Source organism: Oryctolagus cuniculus, chromosome 2 (genome assembly GCF_051225735.1).
Source record: "Oryctolagus cuniculus isolate XC-2025 breed Fujian yellow rabbit chromosome 2, ASM5122573v1, whole genome shotgun sequence".
NCBI classification, from domain to species: domain Eukaryota; kingdom Metazoa; phylum Chordata; class Mammalia; order Lagomorpha; family Leporidae; genus Oryctolagus; species Oryctolagus cuniculus.
Window position 1 is genome coordinate 113797622 of NC_142868.1, and position 21069 is coordinate 113818690.

The following is a 21069-nucleotide window of genomic DNA, read 5'->3' on the forward strand; positions in this document are numbered from 1 at the left end:
CTAACTCTGCCTCTCAAACAAATAATTTTTTTAAATCATTGCATTACTTGTTTTCCTCTGCTGATCATATGTTTTTGAGGACAGGTGCTTACCCTTTCTAGAACTTGCATTGCAGTGATGTGGGCTGGGTTGATTAAATGACTGAGCAGCAGTCCTTAGCAGATACAGAGAGGGGATCTTTCGTGATCCTATCCTGTGGGCAGGCAAACAGTGTCGGTGAGATCTTTTTAGGAAATCACACCAGGGCAGTGTCTGGGTGTCAAGGCCTCAGACCCCCACCAGACCACCCCACGTGTCTTCAGAGGTGGCCCCGGAGACACCCTAACAGGCTCTGCTCGCTTTTAGGACAGTCACCTCTGATTAACTGTTGGCAAAAGTCGGCAGGGGAAGAGAGTGGTGGTGGGGGTCTTCTCTCCGGTATTTTCTGTACAGGTTGGTGAACGCAGTGTACTCCACACGACTTCACTTCTTTTCCCCCACACTCACCATCTTACTGTTTCAATTACCTTGAAGAGTTTTGTGTAGCTTCATGGTGGAGCTGGGGAACAAGCTGTATTTTTTAGAGGGACTGAAGGATCATGTTGAAATGGAGTTTTTGAGAAGGCACAGACGTTCAGTGATTTGTGGAATAGTGCTTCAGGAACTTGTTAAAAGCTCCTTTGGGACCTTGGCAGGTTACTTGTTCGGTCTGTTCAGCATTTTCTTATATGTTATCTGAATTCATTTATTGGTTCTAATGGATTTTTGTTGGAGTCTGTAGGGTTCTCTGAATGTAATGTTACATCATCTACAAAGAGAGGCTGTTTTACTTCTTCCTCTCCTACTTGGATGCCTTTTCTTTCTTTCTCATGCCTAATTGCTTTGGCCAGGATGCCCAGTGCTATATTGAATTATTGAATAGAAATGGTGTGTGATCCAACTTTCTTTTCTTGTTCCTGGTCTTACGGGAAAAGCTTTTAGTTTTTCACCATCCAGTATCATGTGGGCTGAGAGCTTGTCGAATGTGGCCTTTATTTTGTTGAAGCACTGTCTTTCTTTACCTAATTTGTTGAGTGTGTTTATCCCGAAGTGGTGTTGAATTTTGTCAAAAATGCTTTTACTGCATCAATTGAGATTATTATTTTTTTTTTGACAGGCAGAGTGGACAGTGAGAGGGAGAGACAGAGAGAAAGGTCTTCCTTTTGCCGTTGGTTCACCCTCCAATGGCCGCCATGGCTGGCGCACCGCGCTGATCCGATGGCAGGAGCCAGGTGCTTCTCCTGGTCTCCCATGGGGTGCAGGGCCCAAGCACTTGGGCCATCCTCCGCTGCACTCCCGGGCCACAGCAGAGAGCTGGCCTGGAAGAGGGGCAAGCGGGACAGAATCCAGCGCCCCAACCGGGACTAGAACCCTGTGTGCCAGCGCTGCTAGGTGGAGGATTAGCCTAGTGAGCTGCGGCACCGGCCTTCAATTGAGATTATCTGTTTGTATGTCATCTGCTTTTATTATTTTTAGATCCTCCCATGGGAATATGTGCATGTGATCTTTTTTTAAAGCCACCTAAAAGCCATCAGTCATGAGATGGGGGGGTCATGTTTCACTCTAATAGGAAGACTCCAAAGAATAACTAAAACTGAGGCCGGCATTGTGGTGCAGCAGATGAAGCTGCACTTGCGATGCTGGTGTCCCATGTGGAAGCACCAGTTCAAGTCCCAGCTGCTCTGCTTCCAGTCCAGCTCCCCACTAACGTGCCTGGTGAGGCAGAGAAAGATAGTCCAAGTGATTGGACCCCTGTCACCCATGTAGGGGACCCAGATGGAATTCCTGGCTCCTGGCTTCAGCCTAGCCCCAACTCTGGCTATTTTAGCCATGTGGGGAGTGAACCACTGGATGCAAGATGTCTCTCTGTCTCTTCCTCTCTTTGTCATTCTGCCCTACAAATAAATAAATAAATGTTTTAAAAATAAAGATGGGGCTGGTGCTGTGCTATAGCAGGTTAAGCCACCGCCTGCAGCACCAGCATCCCGTATGGATGCCAGTTCAAGTCCCGGCCGCTCCACTTCTAATCCAGCTCCCTGCTAATGCACCTGGGAAAGCAGCAGCAGATGGCTCAAGTTCTTGGGCCCCTGCACCCATAAGGGAGAACAGAAGAGGCTCCTAGCTTCAGTGTGGCTCAACTCCAGCCATTGCTGCCACTTGGGTAGTGAACCAGTGGATGGAAGTTATTTGTCTCTCCATCGTTCTCTGTAACTCTGCCTTTCAAATAAAATAAATAAATCTTAAGGGAGGAAAAATCTGAAGATTATTGGATGGTTTATAACATGAAGAAATGTTTCCAGAGTCTCTAGTCCAGCTGGGGAGTTGGCATCATCTCTCCACGGAGTAGTCAGCATAGCCCGGTATGGTCTGGGAAACACCTTAGCTCCGTGTCTCAGGGAAGCCTCTCCAGCCTTCCAGGTTGACAGGAGTTGCACCTGAGGCGAGATTCTGTCTTACACACTGTACTACATGGGAAGATTCTCCAAAAGGTAGCCAGACACTCTACTGCCTCACAGCACTGCTGCAGCCATTTGCTTCTTAATTCTTAGAAAAACCATTAGGAATTTCTCGCCTGACGTGGGAGGAAATGAGGACTTCACCCACAGCTCCTGGCTCCTGTGGGATCTTAGCACCTTTTGCTCAGATTACAACCTGTTAGTTTTACTTCCAGCTGAGCCATATCTGGTCCTCTGCAGAGCTTCATTTCCCTGCAGTCTTCCTGGACTGTCTACCCGTTGGTAAAGCACAGAGCCTTGGAATTCAGAGCCACAAGAGGATGTGGAGATCATTTGAACCAGCTCTGACTTTAGCTATGTGGAAACAACATCCGGAGAGGGAAAATAATTTGCCCTCGTTCCCAGAGCTGAGTAGAGACTGAATTTAGACTGAAATGCTGGCCAGGCAGCTGCCGTTTCAAAACTCACCCCACCCCAGCCCCCTGCACAGGCACTGCTGTTTTCTTTGATTAGTGTCGATTTCCATTTTCCTTTTACTGATGTTTGTTCCATATTAACATATAGCTGTGGGTCCTGTCGGGAAAAGCAGTCGGTTGGTTGAGATTCTCGTGTCGTACGCACATTCATCTCCTATCCCACTGGGATTTGGCAGGTTAACGACTGTGAGGTTCTTCCAAGGTAGAAAATGCAATGCTGTCCCCCTGAAACAAGGGTCCCTGGCCGCAGGTAGGCCTAGCATTTAGGGAGTAAAAGGGCCATTGGAGACCATTGTCCCTGAGAAAAAAAACAGGTCATAAACAGAAGGGATACAGTGCACCCACAGTGAGTGTGGCAGAAGCAAGTGTGTTTTCACCAACAATTGAAACCAGGGATGGAGAAAGGTGTGAGCGAACACTGTCTCACTCTGAGCCAAAATTGCTTCCAGAACAATGGAAGGAGCCCTGCATCTGGAAGCTCTTGGGCTCTCTGGACCACCCCTTCATCTTGTTGGCGATGTCTCTGTTTGCTTCCTGTCTAAGTTAGTTTGTGTGTGCCTTGGACATATTCCGAGGCCCTTCTGTAGCCTGAGTTCCTGGTTCACTGGAATAGCACGCGCTAAGTTCTTCTCACACTCACACAGAGGACAATGTGCACTTTCTAATGAAAATAGCCCCAGGCAGATGGTAGCAGCAACCCTGACAGAGCCATGGACTTCAGAAGGAATGAAATGCGGTGTCTGACTTTCCCTCCCACGTTGCAGACTGTGGAGATGATAGCTCCAGGAATACCTGCAGAGGGGTGGACATGCATAATGAAGAGGCCATCATGCAATGCTAATTGCTGGTGTATACATTTGCATATATGAATATGTTTAATGGGGATCCATAAACATTTGTCTTGAGCTTTAAATCTCAAGTAGGTGGGGATAGTAGTAGCACCTGCTATGAAAACAAATCTGAAAATCAAGCCACCCAATTAAAACTCAAATTTCTAAGAAGCTGGAAAAGACAAAGAAAAATGAAATTAACTTGAAAGGATTGCAGGATTTGTATCTGCTAAGGGCCCCAAATGGTGAGTAATTTGGGGGAAATCCTATTAATTAAAAACCACTGCTGTGTGAAATGGCCGCTGCTCCACCTGAAGGTAGTTATGTGCCTGTGTGCAGTACCTGGGCTGGGTAACAACAAGCAGCGGAAGCATTTGGCCATCTGTTCAGGGTAGGCTGCTGCTTCTACTTCCTGAGCAATTTTGGCATCAAAAATGTAGGCAGCAGCTACAATATAAATTTGTCCTTTGCTCTATTAAGAAAATAAACATACACAGGGAAGTTACATTAATCCCATGTTAAAGTTGCAAGAGTTGTATTGGATTTCCGAGAGCCGTGGATTTACCTTCACAAGGCTGTTGGACTTTGCTGGAGTTGTGGATGCCAAAGCATCCTCAGGTTAAGCCGTTTAAAAATGGGTACTACGGCAGTTTTGATTTGAATATAATGTATGAGTGGACCCCAGTCCTGGGAGACAGTTTGTGTTCCGCGGATTGGTGCTCACCATGTTATAAACACATGAGCAAGCGAACAAGTTAACAACAGGGTTGGGAGGGTGGGTCTGCTGTGGGCGGTAAGGCCTGTTTCATTCATCTTTCTCTAGCAGAGAGAGAAAGTGCACCTGAGGCAGGTAGCATGTGGTAAGTCTCAAAGCGACACCAAGTTTGTCCTTGGTTCTTGGCTTAGTGCATTTCGTGTTGCTCTAATAAAATACGTGAAGTTGGGTAAGTCGTATTTGGCTCACAGATTTTTGTTTTTTGTTTGTTTGTTTTTAAGATTTTTGTGTGTGTGTGAAAGTCAGTTACACAGAGAGGCAGAGGGAGAGAGAGAGAGAAAGAGAGGTATTCCATCCACTGGTTCACTCCCCAAATGGCTGCAATGGCAGGAGCCAGGAGCTTCCTCTGGGTCTTCCATATGGTGCAGGGGCCCAAGGACTTGGGCCATCTTCTACTGCTATCCCAGGCCATAGCAGAGAGCTGGATCGGAAGAGGAGCAGCCAGGACTTGAACCAGTGCCCATATAGGATGCTGGCACTGCAGGCAGCAGCTCGACCTGCTCCGCCACAGCGCTGGCCCCATCACGGTTGTTGTGGTTGGAGGGCCCACATTGCTGGAGCTGTGTGTCCTGGTGAGGGCCTCGCCCTCCTGCAGCTGCAAGCAGACAGGGAGGAAGGGAACTGGCCCTGTGCAGAAGAGGCCTCATGCACGAGTTGGCCTTGCCTGTGACAATCCACTCTAGAGAGAAGGAATGTAGTGCTGGAAGAACTCCCCCCAGATAGCACTCATCTCCTCCTGAAGGTGGAGGCCCTGGGACCGGCTTCCCTCCCTCTGGGCCTCACTGCTTCAAGGTTCCACCACCTCCGGACACCACCACACCGGAGAGCAGCACAGGCACCCTGGCGGGCAACCATAGCCATGCTGTGGCAAGCCCCTCCCTGGAGTCCTGGGTGACATTCCCACGGCAGCCTTTGCTTCCTCCTTTGAGCTCACACAAGGCCCTGTGTGTGTGTGTGTGTGTGTGTGCACGCGCGCGCAAGAGAGAGAGAACCCATTCACACTTTCACACTCTAGACTCAGAACCTCTTGACCCTTGCTCCTATGATCAGGGAGTGTGCTACAACATGCCTGGGACCATACCTTGAAGATGTCAGCCAACACGGTTGCCATATAAAAATGGGTAGACACTCAGGGGCCAGCGCCATGGCTCACTTGGCTAATCCTCTGCTTGCGGTGCTGGCATCCCATATGGGCGCCGGGTTCTAGTCCCGGTTGCTCCTCTTTCAGTCCAGCTCTCTGCTGTGGCCCGGGAAGGCAGTGGAGGATGGCCCAAGTCCTTGGGCCCTGCACCCACATGGGAGACCAGGAGGAAGCACCTGGCTCTTGGCTTCAGATCAGTGCAGCACTGGCTGTAGCAGCCATTTGGGGAGTGAACCAATGGAAAGAAGACCTTTTTCTCTGTCTAGATTTCTCACTGTCTATAACTCTACTTGTCAAATTAAAAAAAAAAAAAAATGGGTAGACACTCAATCCCTTAATCCCATGTTAGGAAGTGCTGTTTGCGTCCTGAGTGTCACAGTTCCTAGTTTCTCGGGTCAGGCCGCTCTGGGAAGTCCTTGACAGCACTGTGTCAGCTCTCCGGGTGTCAAGGCCACAGAGGCCAGGCCTCTCAGCACCTCTGCTTGCTAGCCACCGAGCACACTGTTCTACTGTATCGTGTCTTCTATTTCAACATACCCCACTGTCATCAGGCAGCTGGTTTCCGAGGGGGCTCCTGGCTGTGTGGCCAACCCCTCACTCCCAGCAAGTCTTCATCCTGTGCTGGAGCTGACAGCCAGGCGTGTTTTCCAAGCTCTGTATACACAGAGCCACGTCAGGCCAATCAAGCATGGAAGCAGTTCTAACCTAGAAGACATTGCCTCCGAGGTCTCTAGAGGACAACAGCGTTTCTTTTCACCATGGCCGGAGAGTGGGGCACATGGCTCAGGTCTGAGGCATTTTCACAAAGACATCTTTGTCCCACACTTGCTTACCCACGCAAGTTCCTTCGCTGCTCTGAGGCCTGGTTCCCTCATTGGAAAAAGGGGGAAAAATGAACACCGATTGAATGCCTCCCTGTGCCAGGTTCTGTACTAAGCACTTTGCAGAGGCTGTGTGATGCATTCTCTGCAGTGCCCTGGGAGGGAGACGCCAGGCCCCTGGAGAAGTTGAGTGGCAGAGCTGGGATGCATCCTGAGCAGTGTGGCCCCAAGTCCACACTCTGCAGGGCTTTGTGTCCGCCTGCGAGGAGCGGCTGTGGAGACTGCATGAATAATATCTAGAAAGTGCTTAGCTGGTCTGGCAAGGTCACCCATTCAACAGTGACAGCTGCCTCTCAGAGACACAGGAGGGCTCCAGGGGGCCGTGCAGGCGTGTGAAAGGGAATGGCTCTGGGTGGGTGGGGTTCTTCAGTGGAGGAAGGGCCTGGAGTTACGCAGAGCAGGGCTGCCTGAGGGTGTCCCTGTGAGCCAGATGTGACAGCCCAGCACAGGCCCTGAGCCTATAAGCAGATGACCAGTCTCAGACTCTGTCCCCAGACCCTTAGACCAGCGCTCCTTGCCCTCCTCTTCCAAAAACAATTAGAGCCTCCAGCCCCACCCAGTAGCCTGACCACTTGATTTGCGTTTTTCCCTTCCTCTTGCTTTGACGTATGCAATGATTTGGATATTAGTTTGGGTGTTGAATGTACCCCCCAGGCCTGGGAATATTTAAAGGCATGGTCTCCAGGGGGATGCTTTTGGGAAGTGTTAGGACCTCTAGGAGATGAGGCCTGGTGGAAGGTTCTTGGGTCATTGGGGTGTGCCCTAAGCAGGCCATTCTCTCAAGAGGGTTGGTTGTCAAGGCCCAAGTTCAGGTCCAGCTGTTCTCTCTGCTTCCTGGCCTGCCCTTGGGCTTCCCTCCATGCCTGCTACGCCATTGCTGAAGCCAGCTTAGTGGGGTCAGTGGATCTTGGACTTGAACACTGAGCTTAATAAACTCTTTACTAAGTTAGTTGCCTCAGGTATTTAATTATAGCACTGAAAATGGGACCAATATAGGACTGTTATTTCATGTACCTGCGTCCAGTAGGGAACAGACAGATGATAGACACTGTTCCACAGGGGTAGGGAGCATGAGGACAATGGTGTCATTTGTGTGTTCCAGTGGGGACAACCACAGTCTAGTCCACTTGCCACCCACCATGTATGGACAGGTCTTTTGAGCCTGTGAGTGTCACAGTTTTTTGGGGCTCCTCTCTAACCTTATTTCCTTGTTTCACTGTAACCTCGGAATTCACTGTGACATCGGCTGCTCCTCGGGTGCTCTAAGAGACCACTCAGGTGGGTCCAGGTTCAGGGGGAGCACTTGACGATCATCATACCAGGCTTGCGTGCAGAAAGGGAACATGCCCTGTGCGTTGGAAATTGAGATGAGGGGATCTTGCAGCCATCAGAACAAAGCCAAGGGGCTTGTGTGCTCAGACCACATCAGGCCTGGGTCGCCTCAGAGTGTATCTGTGCACCTGTTGGCGGGGTGAGGGGAACCCTGTGTGGCCGCGACCATCTATTCCAGGTCATGGTACCACCCACGATTACTCTGGGAATATGTACAAGCTGCTTTATTTAGTGTTTCCATTGCTACTTCTATGCTAAGCTATACTGACGTTTAATTTGGATCTGAGCCTCTCTCGAAAGTTCTCTTGAATGCAGAGTGTGGTGGTTATATGTTGCTGTGGTTTGGATATGGTTTCAGTGTGTTCCCCAAGGGTTCACATACTGGAAGAGTTCTACCTCTCCACTGTAGCTGTGTTGAGCTGGTGGGACCTTCAAGAGGTGGAGCCTGGTGGACAGTGGGTAGGTCCCTGGGGGCATAGCCCTTGGAAGGAATTAATGCTGATCTCATGGAGGCAGTTTCCCCTGGCCACGCTGTGTACCCATCCCCAACAGGTGCACAGGTTCACCCTGAGTGACGGCGACCCAGTGCCGGCCTAGAACACAAGCCCTTCAGCTTCATTCTGATGACAGCAAGCACATCCCCTAGACTTGGTTTGCAAAGCGCAGAGCATGCGCCCTTTCCTGCACTCAAGCCTGGGAGAATTTCACCACGTGCTGCCCTTCAGTACTGGACACACCTGAGTGACTGGGTGCAACAGAGCAAGCCTAGCCCCGCGGTGCCTCCCCGGCTTCCCGGCTCCCGGGTGCTCTCTTCCTCTTGCATGCACTCCCACCTGATGCCATCCGCCACGCTGGGACATAGCCAATGAGGCCCTCACCAGAGAACGTTCCGCCTCCAAAGCCGTGATCAGAATAAACCACTTTTCTTTATAAAGTACGCAGCCTCCCATATTTTTCATAGCAACAGAAGGCAGACTAATACGCAGGTGATCCTTTATTTTTAGAACTCAGCAAGAAATACCATCTTTTTTTTAAAAACAGAAGAAAGCTAAATTCTGATAGAGTGATTGCTATGCACAGAGCACGGTGGCCCCCAGGCTGCTTTTTCTCCTGGAAATGACAGCCAAGATGGATAGGTCCCATTATAGAAATGTCAAGTGTCAAGGCCCACAGGTGTCCTTGGCCCAGGACCTGGGGGTGTGAGGGGTGGTATGAGATTCAGACGGATATGTGTGTGTGAGTGCTGACGCGCGTCTTCGTCTGTTTTCTGTTGCTTCAACCAAACTCCTGGACAGGGTAATTAATAAAGAATGGAAGTGTATTGGCTCACAGGATGGGAGGCAGGGAAGCCAGGAGCAGGCCTCTGCATCTGGTGAGGACCTTGTAGCTGCATCCTCCCGTGGCAGAGAGCGTCCCATGCTGCGGCAGCGAGGGTGGAGAACCAAGCAAGGGTGCTGTCTGAGGCCACTCTCCCTCCCAGGAAGCCACTGATGCCATCCCAGGCATGCCAACCACATGAGCTCCTCTTAGTTACCTCCCGGCAGCCCCACCTCCAGGTACCACTAACCCATGAACTTTGTGGGAGATGAACTAAAACCACAGCCGCCCATGTAGCACATGCTTAGATGAAAATAAGCTGGACCCTGTGCCTTAAAATAGCGCCTCATCCAGTGCTCCTGCTGTGGTGGTGACTTTCGGCAGTGCCAGCTCACGTGGTGATGAGTCTCATGGCTGACTTTCAGCCAAGCAAAGACCCCTTACTTCAAGGCATTGCCTGCTCTGGTTGGCAACAGCCTTCAGATCTGTACATACTGCTATCCATGTTAAAGTCAAACCTCCCGGTCACCCTGACTTGATTCCACATGACAGTGAGGGCGCTGTTCTCCATGGTGGTTGTGTGTCTCCCTCTCCCTCCCTCTTCCAGTCCACTCATGGGACCACCTACATTGACAACACCCAGTGCTTGCTGGGAAGTCTTCAAGATTAAACTAAATCGCAATGGCAGTTGACCCCAAAAGAGGGGATAAGGGGTTGACGTAAGACACTGTCACGTACGCAGATCTTTCTCATGAGAGAGACATTTGTTGCTTCTAGTGTAAAGATGGTCTTGCAGAAGATGCCTCAGCCCAGCCAATGATACAGTCTTGTCCCTCTTGACATCCCAGTCTAGTCACGGAGGAATCAAGGTCAAAGAAAAGGTGAATCTAAAACGGTGTTCTCACACATCCCCAAGGTGTTCCTTCTCTTGGAAGCCTCTTGTGGGAGCTGGTGAGTTTCAGGGCACAGGACATGCTGATGGACAGCAGAGTGGGGTTTAGCTCCACAGCCTCTGCCGAGAGAATAGCAGTACTAATGGAACTAAAGCTACTTCGAAGTTTCTCGATTGTGTCCTCTAAAAAAAAAAAAAAAAAGCAGAAGCGCTTTTCCCCTTTACAAAATGGGAGACGCCCACATATTTTGTAGACTCACAGAATCTAAAGCCAAAGTAGGCCTCAACAGTTGCTCAGCATAACTCTCCACTCTAGGCAACATGCTCCAAGTGCAAAGACAAGTAGGGCAGAACCGGGTCCACGTCTTGTCCCATTAGCCCCGAACCCCCGTGCAAGCCAGAGTCACTGAGATGACTTAGAAACGCATTCAGAGGCACGCAGTGGTGATCGGTCTGTCATTGGCTAGCACAGGACAGTAGGCACGAGTTAAGGAGTGGTCTTTGTCTTGGGGCCTGAGAGCACCATGGTCCAGTGGCCTTTAGGTGATGTCCGGGGCCCCAAGGGACTTGCCCCTGCTCCCTGGCACAGCACTCCTGCTGGAACCGACTGTCTTCACAGAATGGATTCTAGGTTACGCATCCTTTTTGAAATGAATTCACCTGAAAACTGCTGTCTGTAAAGAAAGAATTCAACAATGCTGATAGGAATCTTAATTTTTCATCCTCAGAAGTAGTAGGGCCTGAAGTTGCATTGCTTTTTTTTTTATTTTTATTTTTATGGCCCCAAAAGTATGCTTTCCCCATTCAGGACGGATCACAGGGCTCCGAGTGGGTGCAGAGTGGCCCTCGCAGGCTCTTCAGGAAGCTCCTGCCCTGTGGTATTCCCCACTTGCCAGAATCTTCCACCAGTGTGCGTGCCAGCGCCTCGACTGAGGGAAGGCCTGACGGAGCGGCTGTCGCTCAGAGCTCAAGTTGACTGCTGTGTGACTCAGCAAAGTCCACTTCCTCTCCCACTGTCTGCACCATCAGGACCCCTGACAGGCGACGCAGCACGGCACCCGGGACAGGAAACACAGAGCAAGTAGTGGTGGAATTAAAGTGGTGGAATTAGATTAAAGTGGAGGAAAAGCCTCACTTAGCTTCTGAAAACAGAACAAGGAGACTTCAAAAAGAAGTTCACAGAAAATCAAATTAAATGATGTTTATTTCAGTGCAAAGAAACCTTGAAATCCATGCATACATGGGGTCTTCAGTTTATGAAAAATGCATATTATATAAAGTTGAGCATGGGTTTCAAGTGTCTTTGGCATCAAAACAAGTATATCTTTTTCTTCCCTTTTCCAAGAACTTTTTGAAATACTCTCGTTTTCTTGATACCAGACACCTTTTCCTATGACTGTTGTGAGGTTACTTTTCATAATGTATTGTCTGCTGTTTCCCACATGCATTGGAGGAAAATGGCTTAAAGGAGAAAGAAAAAAAATAGGAAATCAAATAGATGGATTACTGAGGTGTTGCTCCAATAACAGCGATGTCGTGGTGCTGAATTATTTCCAAGTGCTAAGTGCCTGTACGTCTTTGTTCCTTCTTTCAGAATGTTAGAAGATGACCTGAAGCTAAGTAGTGATGAAGAAGAGAATGAGCAGGTAAGATTTGCTTTCACAAGACCACTCCTTGGATGCATTCAGAGGCCACCCCAGGGTGGTGGTGGGGGTGCTGTACCCGGGTGTTGCAAACTCTGAATTGTGTTGCTCTGGGAGGCTGGCTTTCCTCTTCTGATTATACACTTGCGTGCAGTCGGGCCAGTCTGTACAAATAGCTCGGCCTTGATTTTTCCTGACACTTTAATGCCATAATTTTTATGGCGTTGGCACCAACAATGGGTATTTACAAGGAATGAACTAGGGTTGGACTTCATTGGGAAATGGAGCCTTTTCTTTTCTTTTTTTTGTCCAAGCTACCTGGCCTTCAGGAGCTCAGACATGGGACCTTAACCTTGTCAGCATGCAACAGGCAAGCTGTAACATTAAATATTGAGAAGTGTTATGCAGGTATTATTAACATCGAGAAGGGAAAAACGTAGGGGTGAGTTAAAATGATGAATAAAAAATAATCGTGCTCCATCTTGGCTGTTTGTCTTACATGATAAATGCGCCTGAAATATTCTCCCGTGGTGTTGATTTATCAGCTCCAGACATCAGTCAGGGGGTTATAAATGCTCTTCTGCTCAGTCAGTTAAGTTGAAAAAACATCCACTTAACATTCATCACGCTCCCCTCTGCATCTCAGGAAATGTTTGTATTTGAAAGCAAGTTTGCAAAGAGGAAAGCTGGATTTTCCTACACTTTTGTTCCTATTTCTCGCCACCCGTGCTGTGTTTTTTCAAGTATGGGTAAAGGTGATGGCAGAAATGCAAGCCCACGGGGTCTTCTTTACATGTTGTTTTACATGCGATGAGAAATAGGTCATCCAGGTGATCCTGGAATAGGGAGCTTAAAGCCGTGGTGTCGGGAAATGCTATGGAAGTGATGCCCTATGTGGACAGGCCAGTGCACAGGCTGTCGGGAGAGAGCGGCAGGAGAAATAGAGGTCAAAGGAAGATCTCTGGAAAGACTGTGTCAGTGAAACGTGGCTGTGAGGTCAGAGAAGGGATTTCTGGTCGTGAGAGAGAAGCTGAGGCACCAAGGCCGCGAGAGTCTGGAACCCAGACTGGCAGGCAGAGAGCACTGCAGGGAAGGAGTAGCTTAGCTGGGCAGCTGGGCCAGGAGGAGCAGTCGGGCTGTGCATTTTGTAGAGAGTGACGAGTCTGTTTCTAGGCGTACGCACCGGGCAGTCAGGTACCCACATAGCCAACCTGCAAGAGGTAGAGCAGATCACTGCTACATTTGGTTCTTCATCTACGGGGCTTGCAAAAAGTTCTTGGCAAATGCATACTGCGAAAAATCCATGGATTTCTAAAGTTTTGGCACCAAAATAAAATTACCTTTGTAACTCCATTTTCCCATGAACTGTTTGAAGTTTTGGGTTTTTTTGAAAGGCAGAGTTATAGAGAAGCAGAAGCAGATTATATATATAGATAGATAGGGGGTGGGGGTCTTCTGTCCACTGGTTCACTCCCCAAATGGCTGCAACAGCCAGAGCTGGACCGATCCAAAGCCAGGAGCCTGGAGCTTCTTCAGAGTCTCCCACATGGGTTCAGGGGCCCGAGCAGCCGGGACTCAAACCAGTGCCCATATGGGATACCGGCACTGCAGGCCATGGCTTTACCCACTATGCCACAGCACCAGCCCCTTGAGGTGTTTTTATATATCTAACAGCAAATGATTTTCTCTGTTGTCCCCCACTGAGTCTCAATGTGTTTATTATGAACTAAGTTGTATCAAATGTGTAAATTGTGTATACTTTATATTGGAAAAAGATCCTCAGACCATTTCAACTAGCAAGCTTTTCTTAATTTGGAAGTAATTCCCTGCACCGTTTCCAGTGAAAACACATGCACATAAAAGAAAACTCATTCTCAGTGTTGCACGATACACACTCTAAAGGCAGTAAGAACATTTACTCGACTTGTTTGGCTTTATTAGCTACTCCTTTCCTATTGATAATATCATCTTGTGAACAGACAGGTTAACTTATTTATTTTTTTTTAATTTTTTTTTTTTTTTTTGACAGGCAGAGTGGATAGTGAGAGACAAAAAGACAGAAAGGTCTTCCTTTGCCGTTGGTTCACCCTCCAATGGCCGCCGCGGCCAGCGTGCTGCGGCCAGCGCACTGCACTGATCCGATGGCAGGAGCCAGGTGCTTCTCCTGGTCTCCCATGGGGTGCAGGGCCCAAGCACTTGGGCCATCCTCCACTGCACTCCCTGGCCACAGCAGAGAGCTGGCCTGGAAGAGGGGCAACCGGGACAGATTCAGGAGCCCCGACCGGGACTAGAACCAGGTGTGCCGGCGCTGCAAGGCAGAGGATTAGCCTAGTGAGCAGCAGCGCCGGCCAACTTATTTATTCTTGTATTTAATCCTTATATATATACAACTTTTTTTATGAATGATTTTTATATAGTACTCCCTGCCTTATGGTTTGGACTCCAGACAAAGGTTTTGTATATGGTCATTTAAGTCATTGCTGCAACACTAGTTGTATTGGGTTGCCCTGCTTTGGCCTATGGTTTTACCCTGGTCTAATCACAAAATCATAATTTTCCTTACTTTCAAAAAGACTAGTGATACAGTATTTTTTCTCCCTAAGACCAAAATGTGGTTTTTCCCTGCCAGAGGGTAGCTGGTGCACACATGTAACACACATGCACACACGTCATTTCTCTGGCATTGTGAAATGATTAAAGGTTTACCATAAACAGTTTTTGCAGACACAATCAGAGTTTGTTCCTTGACCCGAAACATTTTATACTCCCCGCCTCAGTGAATATAGTGCATTAAGATTCTTAACCTCTTCTGACATTACGTCTGATTGTCTCTGTGAGCATTTGTTGAAATGGCTTGGGTAGCCGTGGTCATAAACAGATGCCCACAGGAGCTTCAGGTCACTACACCCGCTCGTCCTCCCCAACTGGGCAGAGAGTGTTGTCCATCTGAGTACTTGCCATCCAGTGGTGCTTTTCTCCTCATTGCCTTTGCACTCTTAAAGCTGAGGGCGCAGACTGGATTTGTGATGAAGAGCCAAGCAGCCCTTCCCCAGGGGTTCAAACCCAGCCAGCCAGCTACTGTCCGTGTCAGCGTCTCCATTGTGAATCTGAAGTTAGCATGAGATTCCCAAGCCCGCCACTTCCTCTGGACTTGAAGTCACCTGCTATCTTCATGTCGCTAGATCCATGAGGCTTTTTTTATTTATAGAAGAATGTTAAATTTGGCCGGCGCCGCGGCTCACTAGGCTAATCCTCCGCCTAGCGGCGCCGGCACACCGGGTTCTAGTCCCAGTCGGGGCGCCGGATTCTGTCCTGGTTGCCCCTCTTCCAGGCCAGCTCTCTGCTGTGGCCCGGGAGTGCAGTGGAGGATGGCCCAAGTGCTTGGGCCCTGCACCCCATGGGAGACCAGGAAAAGCACCTGGCTCCTGGCTCCTGCCATCGGATCAGCGCGGTGCGCCAGCCGCAGCGCGCTGGCCGCGGCAGCCATTGGAGGGTGAACCAACGGCAAAGGAAGACCTTTCTCTCTGTCTCTCTCACTGTCCACTCTGCCTGTCAAAAAAAAAAAAAAAAAGAATGTTAAATTTGTTTAAATGATAAAAAAATACGTTCATGCATATCAGTATACAATTGAATATTTAGAGAAAAGTATGTGTGCCTTAAGTGCAAACATACAACTTGTTAAGTATTCATAACACAAAGACACTCACATCAGCAGCACCCAGATTAAGGTACAGCCACAGCGTCCTCCCAGGAGCCCACAAGTTCCTACCAGTCAGCACCACCAGAGATATAGCCAACTTCCTGTTTTCTGACACTGTAGAGTGATTGTCCCTTGTCTTTGAACTCTCTGTCGGTGGAGTCAAATAGCATGTACTCCTTTACGTCAAGCTTCTTCCATTCAGCATTGTGAGAGCCCATGTCCTTCCGTGGGGTTGAGGTGTGCCCTTCTTTACTGAGATACCTTGTTTTGTTACGTGTATATACCATAATCTACATACACATTGCACTGCTGATGGGCACGCCAGTGTCTGAAGCTGCTAAAATGGTGCTGCTGTCTTAGCATCTGGGTCTTTTGTTGAGTTACGGAAACATTTCTGCTGTTGGGCCATAGGTTATGTGCAAGTTCAGCTTTGGCAAGTTATCTCCACTCATTTTCCAAAATGGTTGTGCCAACTGGCATTCCCGCCAGCAACATAAGAGAATTCTGGTTGCTTTCATGTCCTCACCAGGCATCTGTCTTTTTAGGTTCCTAAGTGTAACCATCTGAGGTTTGCTGTTTCTCCCTGTCTTTCTAGTTTTCATCAGAGTAACACTGTCCTCATAAAACCATTTGGGATGTGTTCCCTGCTCTTCTTTTTTCTCGAAGAGATTGTGTAAAAACTGGTGTTAATTTTCTTTGGCAGGATTCAAAAGTGAAGCCATCAGGGTCTGGAGACTTTTAAAACTCATAAATTCTGTTTCTTTAGTAGTCGTAGAGCTGTAAGACATTTCATATTGCCTAAGTTGTGATAACATTTGCTCTTCAAGTAATTAGCCTATCTGTGTCATTTAAGTGGTCATGTTTGTGTGTGTGGAGTCATTCATAGTATCACTTTACTATTTTTTTGATGATGGCAGGATCTATGACAATAGCCCCTGTTTCATTCCTGATCCTAATCACTTCTCCTATTCTTTTCCTTTTGGCAGTCTTGCTTAGAGGTGTACCAATTTTATTGATCTTTCTGCAATAAAATAAATCTATTTTTAAACTTCACTTTCCATGACTCATGGATTATTTAGAAGTCTGTTATTTGATTGCCAGGTGTTTAGGGATCTCCTTTAATCACAGTTTTATGGGTTCCTAATTTATTCCATTATGTTCAGAGAACATACTCTATATGATTTCATTTCTCATAGATTTGTTGAAGATTTTTTTCTGGCCCAACATACAATCTGTAATGGTATATGTTTAATGGGTACTTGAAGGAATTTATATTCTGCTGTTGCTGGGTAGAGTGATCTATAAATATTAGTTAAATGCACATATTGTTGTTTGATGTGAGTTCTCTCTTGTATCTGACCTTCTCCCTAGTTGCTAATATCAGTTGTTAAGAGAGGAATACTGAAGTCTCTGGCTATAGTTGTAGATTAATTTATTTCTCTTCCCTTTTCTATCAGTTTTTACTTCGCATGTTTTATAGCTTTATTATTTGGTACATAAAACATTTAGGGTCACTGTTTCTTAGCAGTTTAACTCTTTTATCATCATGCAATGATCATATCTTTAGTCATTTTCTTTGCTTTGAAATCTACTTTTCCAAATTTCAGTATTGCTGCCCTTTCTTTGGATTATGCTTGCATACTATAACTTTTTCCCATTTTTTTACTTTCAACCTACCTGTATTGTTACGTTTGATGTGAATTTCCTATAGATTGCATATAATTAAGTCATATTTATCTGATGTGCCTGTTTCTGTTTAAATTGATGAAACTTAGGCCATTTACATTTAGTGTGGTTATTCAAATGTTAAAACTTGAATCTGTAACTTTATTCTTTGTTTTCTGTTTGTTGTTTTTGTTTTTCATTTGTTTCCTCCTGCCTTTCTCTGCATTTTTGAAGAATTCATGTTGATTTGTCTGTTCTTGTGTCTATAGCTTTTTATAGCTTTTTTATTAGCTATTCTAGACATTACAGTATAAGTATATAACTTAAAATAGATGCTGTCATTTTTAAAGTTTTCTCAGGGCAGGTGTTTTGACCTGCAGTACTAGCATATACCATATCAGAGTACCTGGGTGTGGGACGCAGTTTCATATCCCTCCCTCCCTCGCTCTCTCGTTCTCTCTCTTCAAATAAATAAAATAGCTAATACAAAATAATTTTCTCTCAATATCCTATAATTGCCTTTATCACAGAATTGAAAATAGTGGATAATATAGGATTTAGTTTATTTGGTTTTCTGTCTTCCCGGCTTCTTGGGTGAACAGCCTGAGTCTTGCTCAGACTTTATTGCTGTGGTTGTGTCTCATGGTTGACTGGCTTCTAAACGGAAAGCCAAACCTACCCACCATCCCATCCAGACACTGCCATCGAATTCACTTGCCCCCCTCCCTGCCCCCGCTCCTGCAAGAGGAGATCCCACCTCTGCCTCCTGTCTGCTGGGCTGTCAGAGTTCATCCCGCGTCCTCTCAGTCCCCTGGGGACTTGTTCTTGAGATTCCCCTGTGCTCCATCTCCAACAGAGCAGCTCCCCATTGAGTCACCAGAGACCTCCACCAAGACTCTTTTTGGTCCAGTGTCTTAGCAGGAGAGCTGCAGTGCTGAAGAGAGCTGTCACCCCACTTCCTTGGAGGAGTCTGACGCCACACGCCCCTGCCTTGTCTCCTGCCCCTCTGGCTTTTTCGTCCCAGGTTCCTTATCTGTCCAGTCTAGAATGCTGCAGCCTTTTGACTTTTCTTCTCCTCCTCCACACTTCCCGGGTGATCTCAGGCGCTCCCATGACCTTCAGTTTTTATTGACTGGCAATTTCCAAAGTCCCAGCCTCAGCTCAGAGCTCTCTTCTGAACCGCCGCGGACCTACTTGACTTTTCCACTTGGCTGTCTCACAAGCATTTCAAATTCAGTCCGTGCCAAATTGAGCTTCTGGTCTTTGCCACCCTGTGTATCCAGGCACACAAATAGATTCCTCTGGTGATAATTCCTGTTTCCAAAGCTGACACTGCCAGATGCCCAACTGAATGTCCAAGCCAAGAGGCACAGGTCTCATCCTTAATGACTCGCTGGTTCTCACTCAGATATTCGTTTCATCTCTAAGTCCTATAAATTCAACCTCAAAAGTTAAATATTAGTCCACTTACCTCTTTCCATCCTGGCTAGTCTACACCAGCCTAGTGTAAACTATCATGTTTCTGTCCCCCGCCCTCTATAATACAATCTCCCCACAGTGATCTTTTAAAAATGTAAATGAGATCAAGTCACTCCTTGGTCTAAAATCTTAAATGAGTTTTCCATTCCAGCTGTGATCAAATCCAGAGCCCGGAGCATACCCAACGCTACCCTGCGCAGTCTGGCTTTGTCTGCTTTTTCCCTTTCCACAAGCTCCTGCACAGAACTTGAACCATAGAGCCTTTTTTCAGCAAGCCACGCTCGACTGCTTAGGGCCTCCATAGACTTGCCTGGCTGACACCTGCTCATCCTGGAGGTGCACCATAATTTTTATTTCTTCAAGGAGATCTCTCTCATCTAAAGCAAACCCTACATAGTCTTTCTCATAGTCACCTTAATCTTTTTTCTTTGATCTTATCATATTAGTTATATATTACATGTTTACTGTTATATTCCTTTTTTTAAATTCATTTATTTATTTGAAAGGCAGAGAGAGGTATCTTCCATCCACTGGTTTATTCTCCAAATGCCCACAACAGCCCGGGCTGGGCCAGGCCAAAGCTGGGTGCCAGGAGCTCCATCCAGGCCTCCCAGAGGGTGGCAGGGAGCTAAGTGTTGGAGCCATCACCTGCTGCCTCCCTGGGTGTGCGTTAGCGGGAAGCTGGATTGGAAGTGGAGGCAGGACTTTATCCCAGGCACCCTGAGACAATGAGGCACCCCAGGGGGTGGCTCAGCTTACTGTACTGTGGTGCCCACCTGTGTTGACTTCTTTTCAGTATCAGTGTATACCAACTAAGCTGGAGGTTTCCTAGGGGAATGGGCTGTATCTGACATAACATAAGTGTTAAATGTTTGCTAAATCGATGCTAATGGATGCTGCATTGAATTGAGAGCATTTCCCAGTGCCCATTGTCCAGCATGAAAGAGGTGTTTGCTCTACCTTCATTTCTTTGCAAACCCATTATGATTTTTCAAGTTGATATGACCCCCACATTGAAAGTATTGACACAGACAACAGAAAGATGACACAGAATCATAAATTGACTATATATGAATGCAAAAATAACCTACCTACTTAAGAGGAAAGAATCTATCCAATCGCCAAGGAAATGCCTACAGCTATTTTTAAAAGTTTACTTATTTGGAGCCAGCACTTTGGCGTAGTGAATAAAGTTGTTGTCTGCAGTGCCGGCATCCCATATGGGCACCAGTTCAAGTCCCAGCTGATTTTCTTCTGATCCAGCTCTCTGCTGTGGCCTGGGAAAGCAGTAGAAGATGGCTCAAGTGCTTGGACCCCTGCACCCACGTGGGAGACCCGGAAGAAGCTCCTGACTTCAGATCAGCACAGCTCTATTTCTAGCCCTTGTGGTTATCTGGGTAGTGAACCAGCAGGCGGAAGACATTTCTCTCTGTCTCTTTCTGCATCTGCCTCTCTGTAACTCTGCCTTTCAAATAAATAAATAAATCTTTTTTTAAAAATTTACTTATTTGACAGAGAGAGAGAAAGAGAGAGAGAGAGAAACACTCCCACCTGCTGGTTCTCTCCCTAAATGCCCTCAACAGCCAGGGGGCTATGGCCATAAGCCAGAAATGAAACCTTGATCTCCCATAGGAAAGCAATCGCTTGAGCCATTCATGCTGTCTCTCGGGTTGCATGCTGGTAAGAACCTGGAATCAGGAGCTGGATCTGGGGATTGAACCAGGCACTTAACGGTGGGATGTGGCCTCTTACCTGCCAGTCCAAATGCCTGCCCCCTTATGCCACTTCTCAACATGTCTACATCAGTCCATACTGAGGTTAGAAGTTGGTCTAAGTCATGTCCAACAGAAGCCTCCAATGCCTGAAGGATGGCTTTTCCTGCAGCTTTCCATTTCAAAGACAGCAGAAGTATGGACCAGGAGCTTGGAGCTCGGTGGTGACAGGGTTTACTTAAAAAGTTTGCAGATCAAGTTGAAGAGGCAGCAAACTCAGGGTTGTTCCTTTATACGGAGTCCTCAAAAAGTTTACCAAAAATGCACACCATCCTTCAATTCTATCTTCCTGTGGGCTTTTTGAAGTGCCCTCATAGTTTTCATACTTTATAAGGTTCAAATGCGAAATAGCAAAAAAGATCAGAGACCTGCTTTTTGTATTGGAGTAAGTGAAGGGTTTGTGATACATGCAGCAGTTGGTTTGAGTTCTTTTCTGGAACCCTGGGTTTGAACAATTCCAAAGGCCAGTGTTTGCATAGAAGAATGTGAAGGAATGGGAAAACCTAATTCAAAAGTATTCCTGAAAGCTCTCAGTACTAAGGGAACCTGTAATGGATTTAGAAGAGAAAGATGAGTGGTATTGTGTGTCTTCCCGTTGGCTACAAAACAGGATGACCTTGGCCTCTGAGGTCAGAGCACTGATCTGGATGGAGTTCTGGCTAAGGCATGAGAGGGACACATGATGAAGACTT

At 47.2% G+C, this 21069-nt stretch overlaps 1 protein-coding gene across 8 annotated transcripts in view; it reads left to right on the forward strand.

The window, feature by feature from the left end:
• Positions 1-21069, forward strand: part of AFF3 (ALF transcription elongation factor 3) — a 598401-nt gene that overhangs the window by 465961 nt on the left and 111371 nt on the right. For all 8 annotated transcript variants that reach the window (XM_051842640.3, XM_089325977.1, XM_089325975.1 and 5 more), the window contains one exon: positions 11713-11764. In XM_051842640.3, the coding sequence (XP_051698600.2) occupies positions 11713-11764 (52 nt within the window). The remainder of the gene's footprint in view (positions 1-11712; positions 11765-21069) is intronic.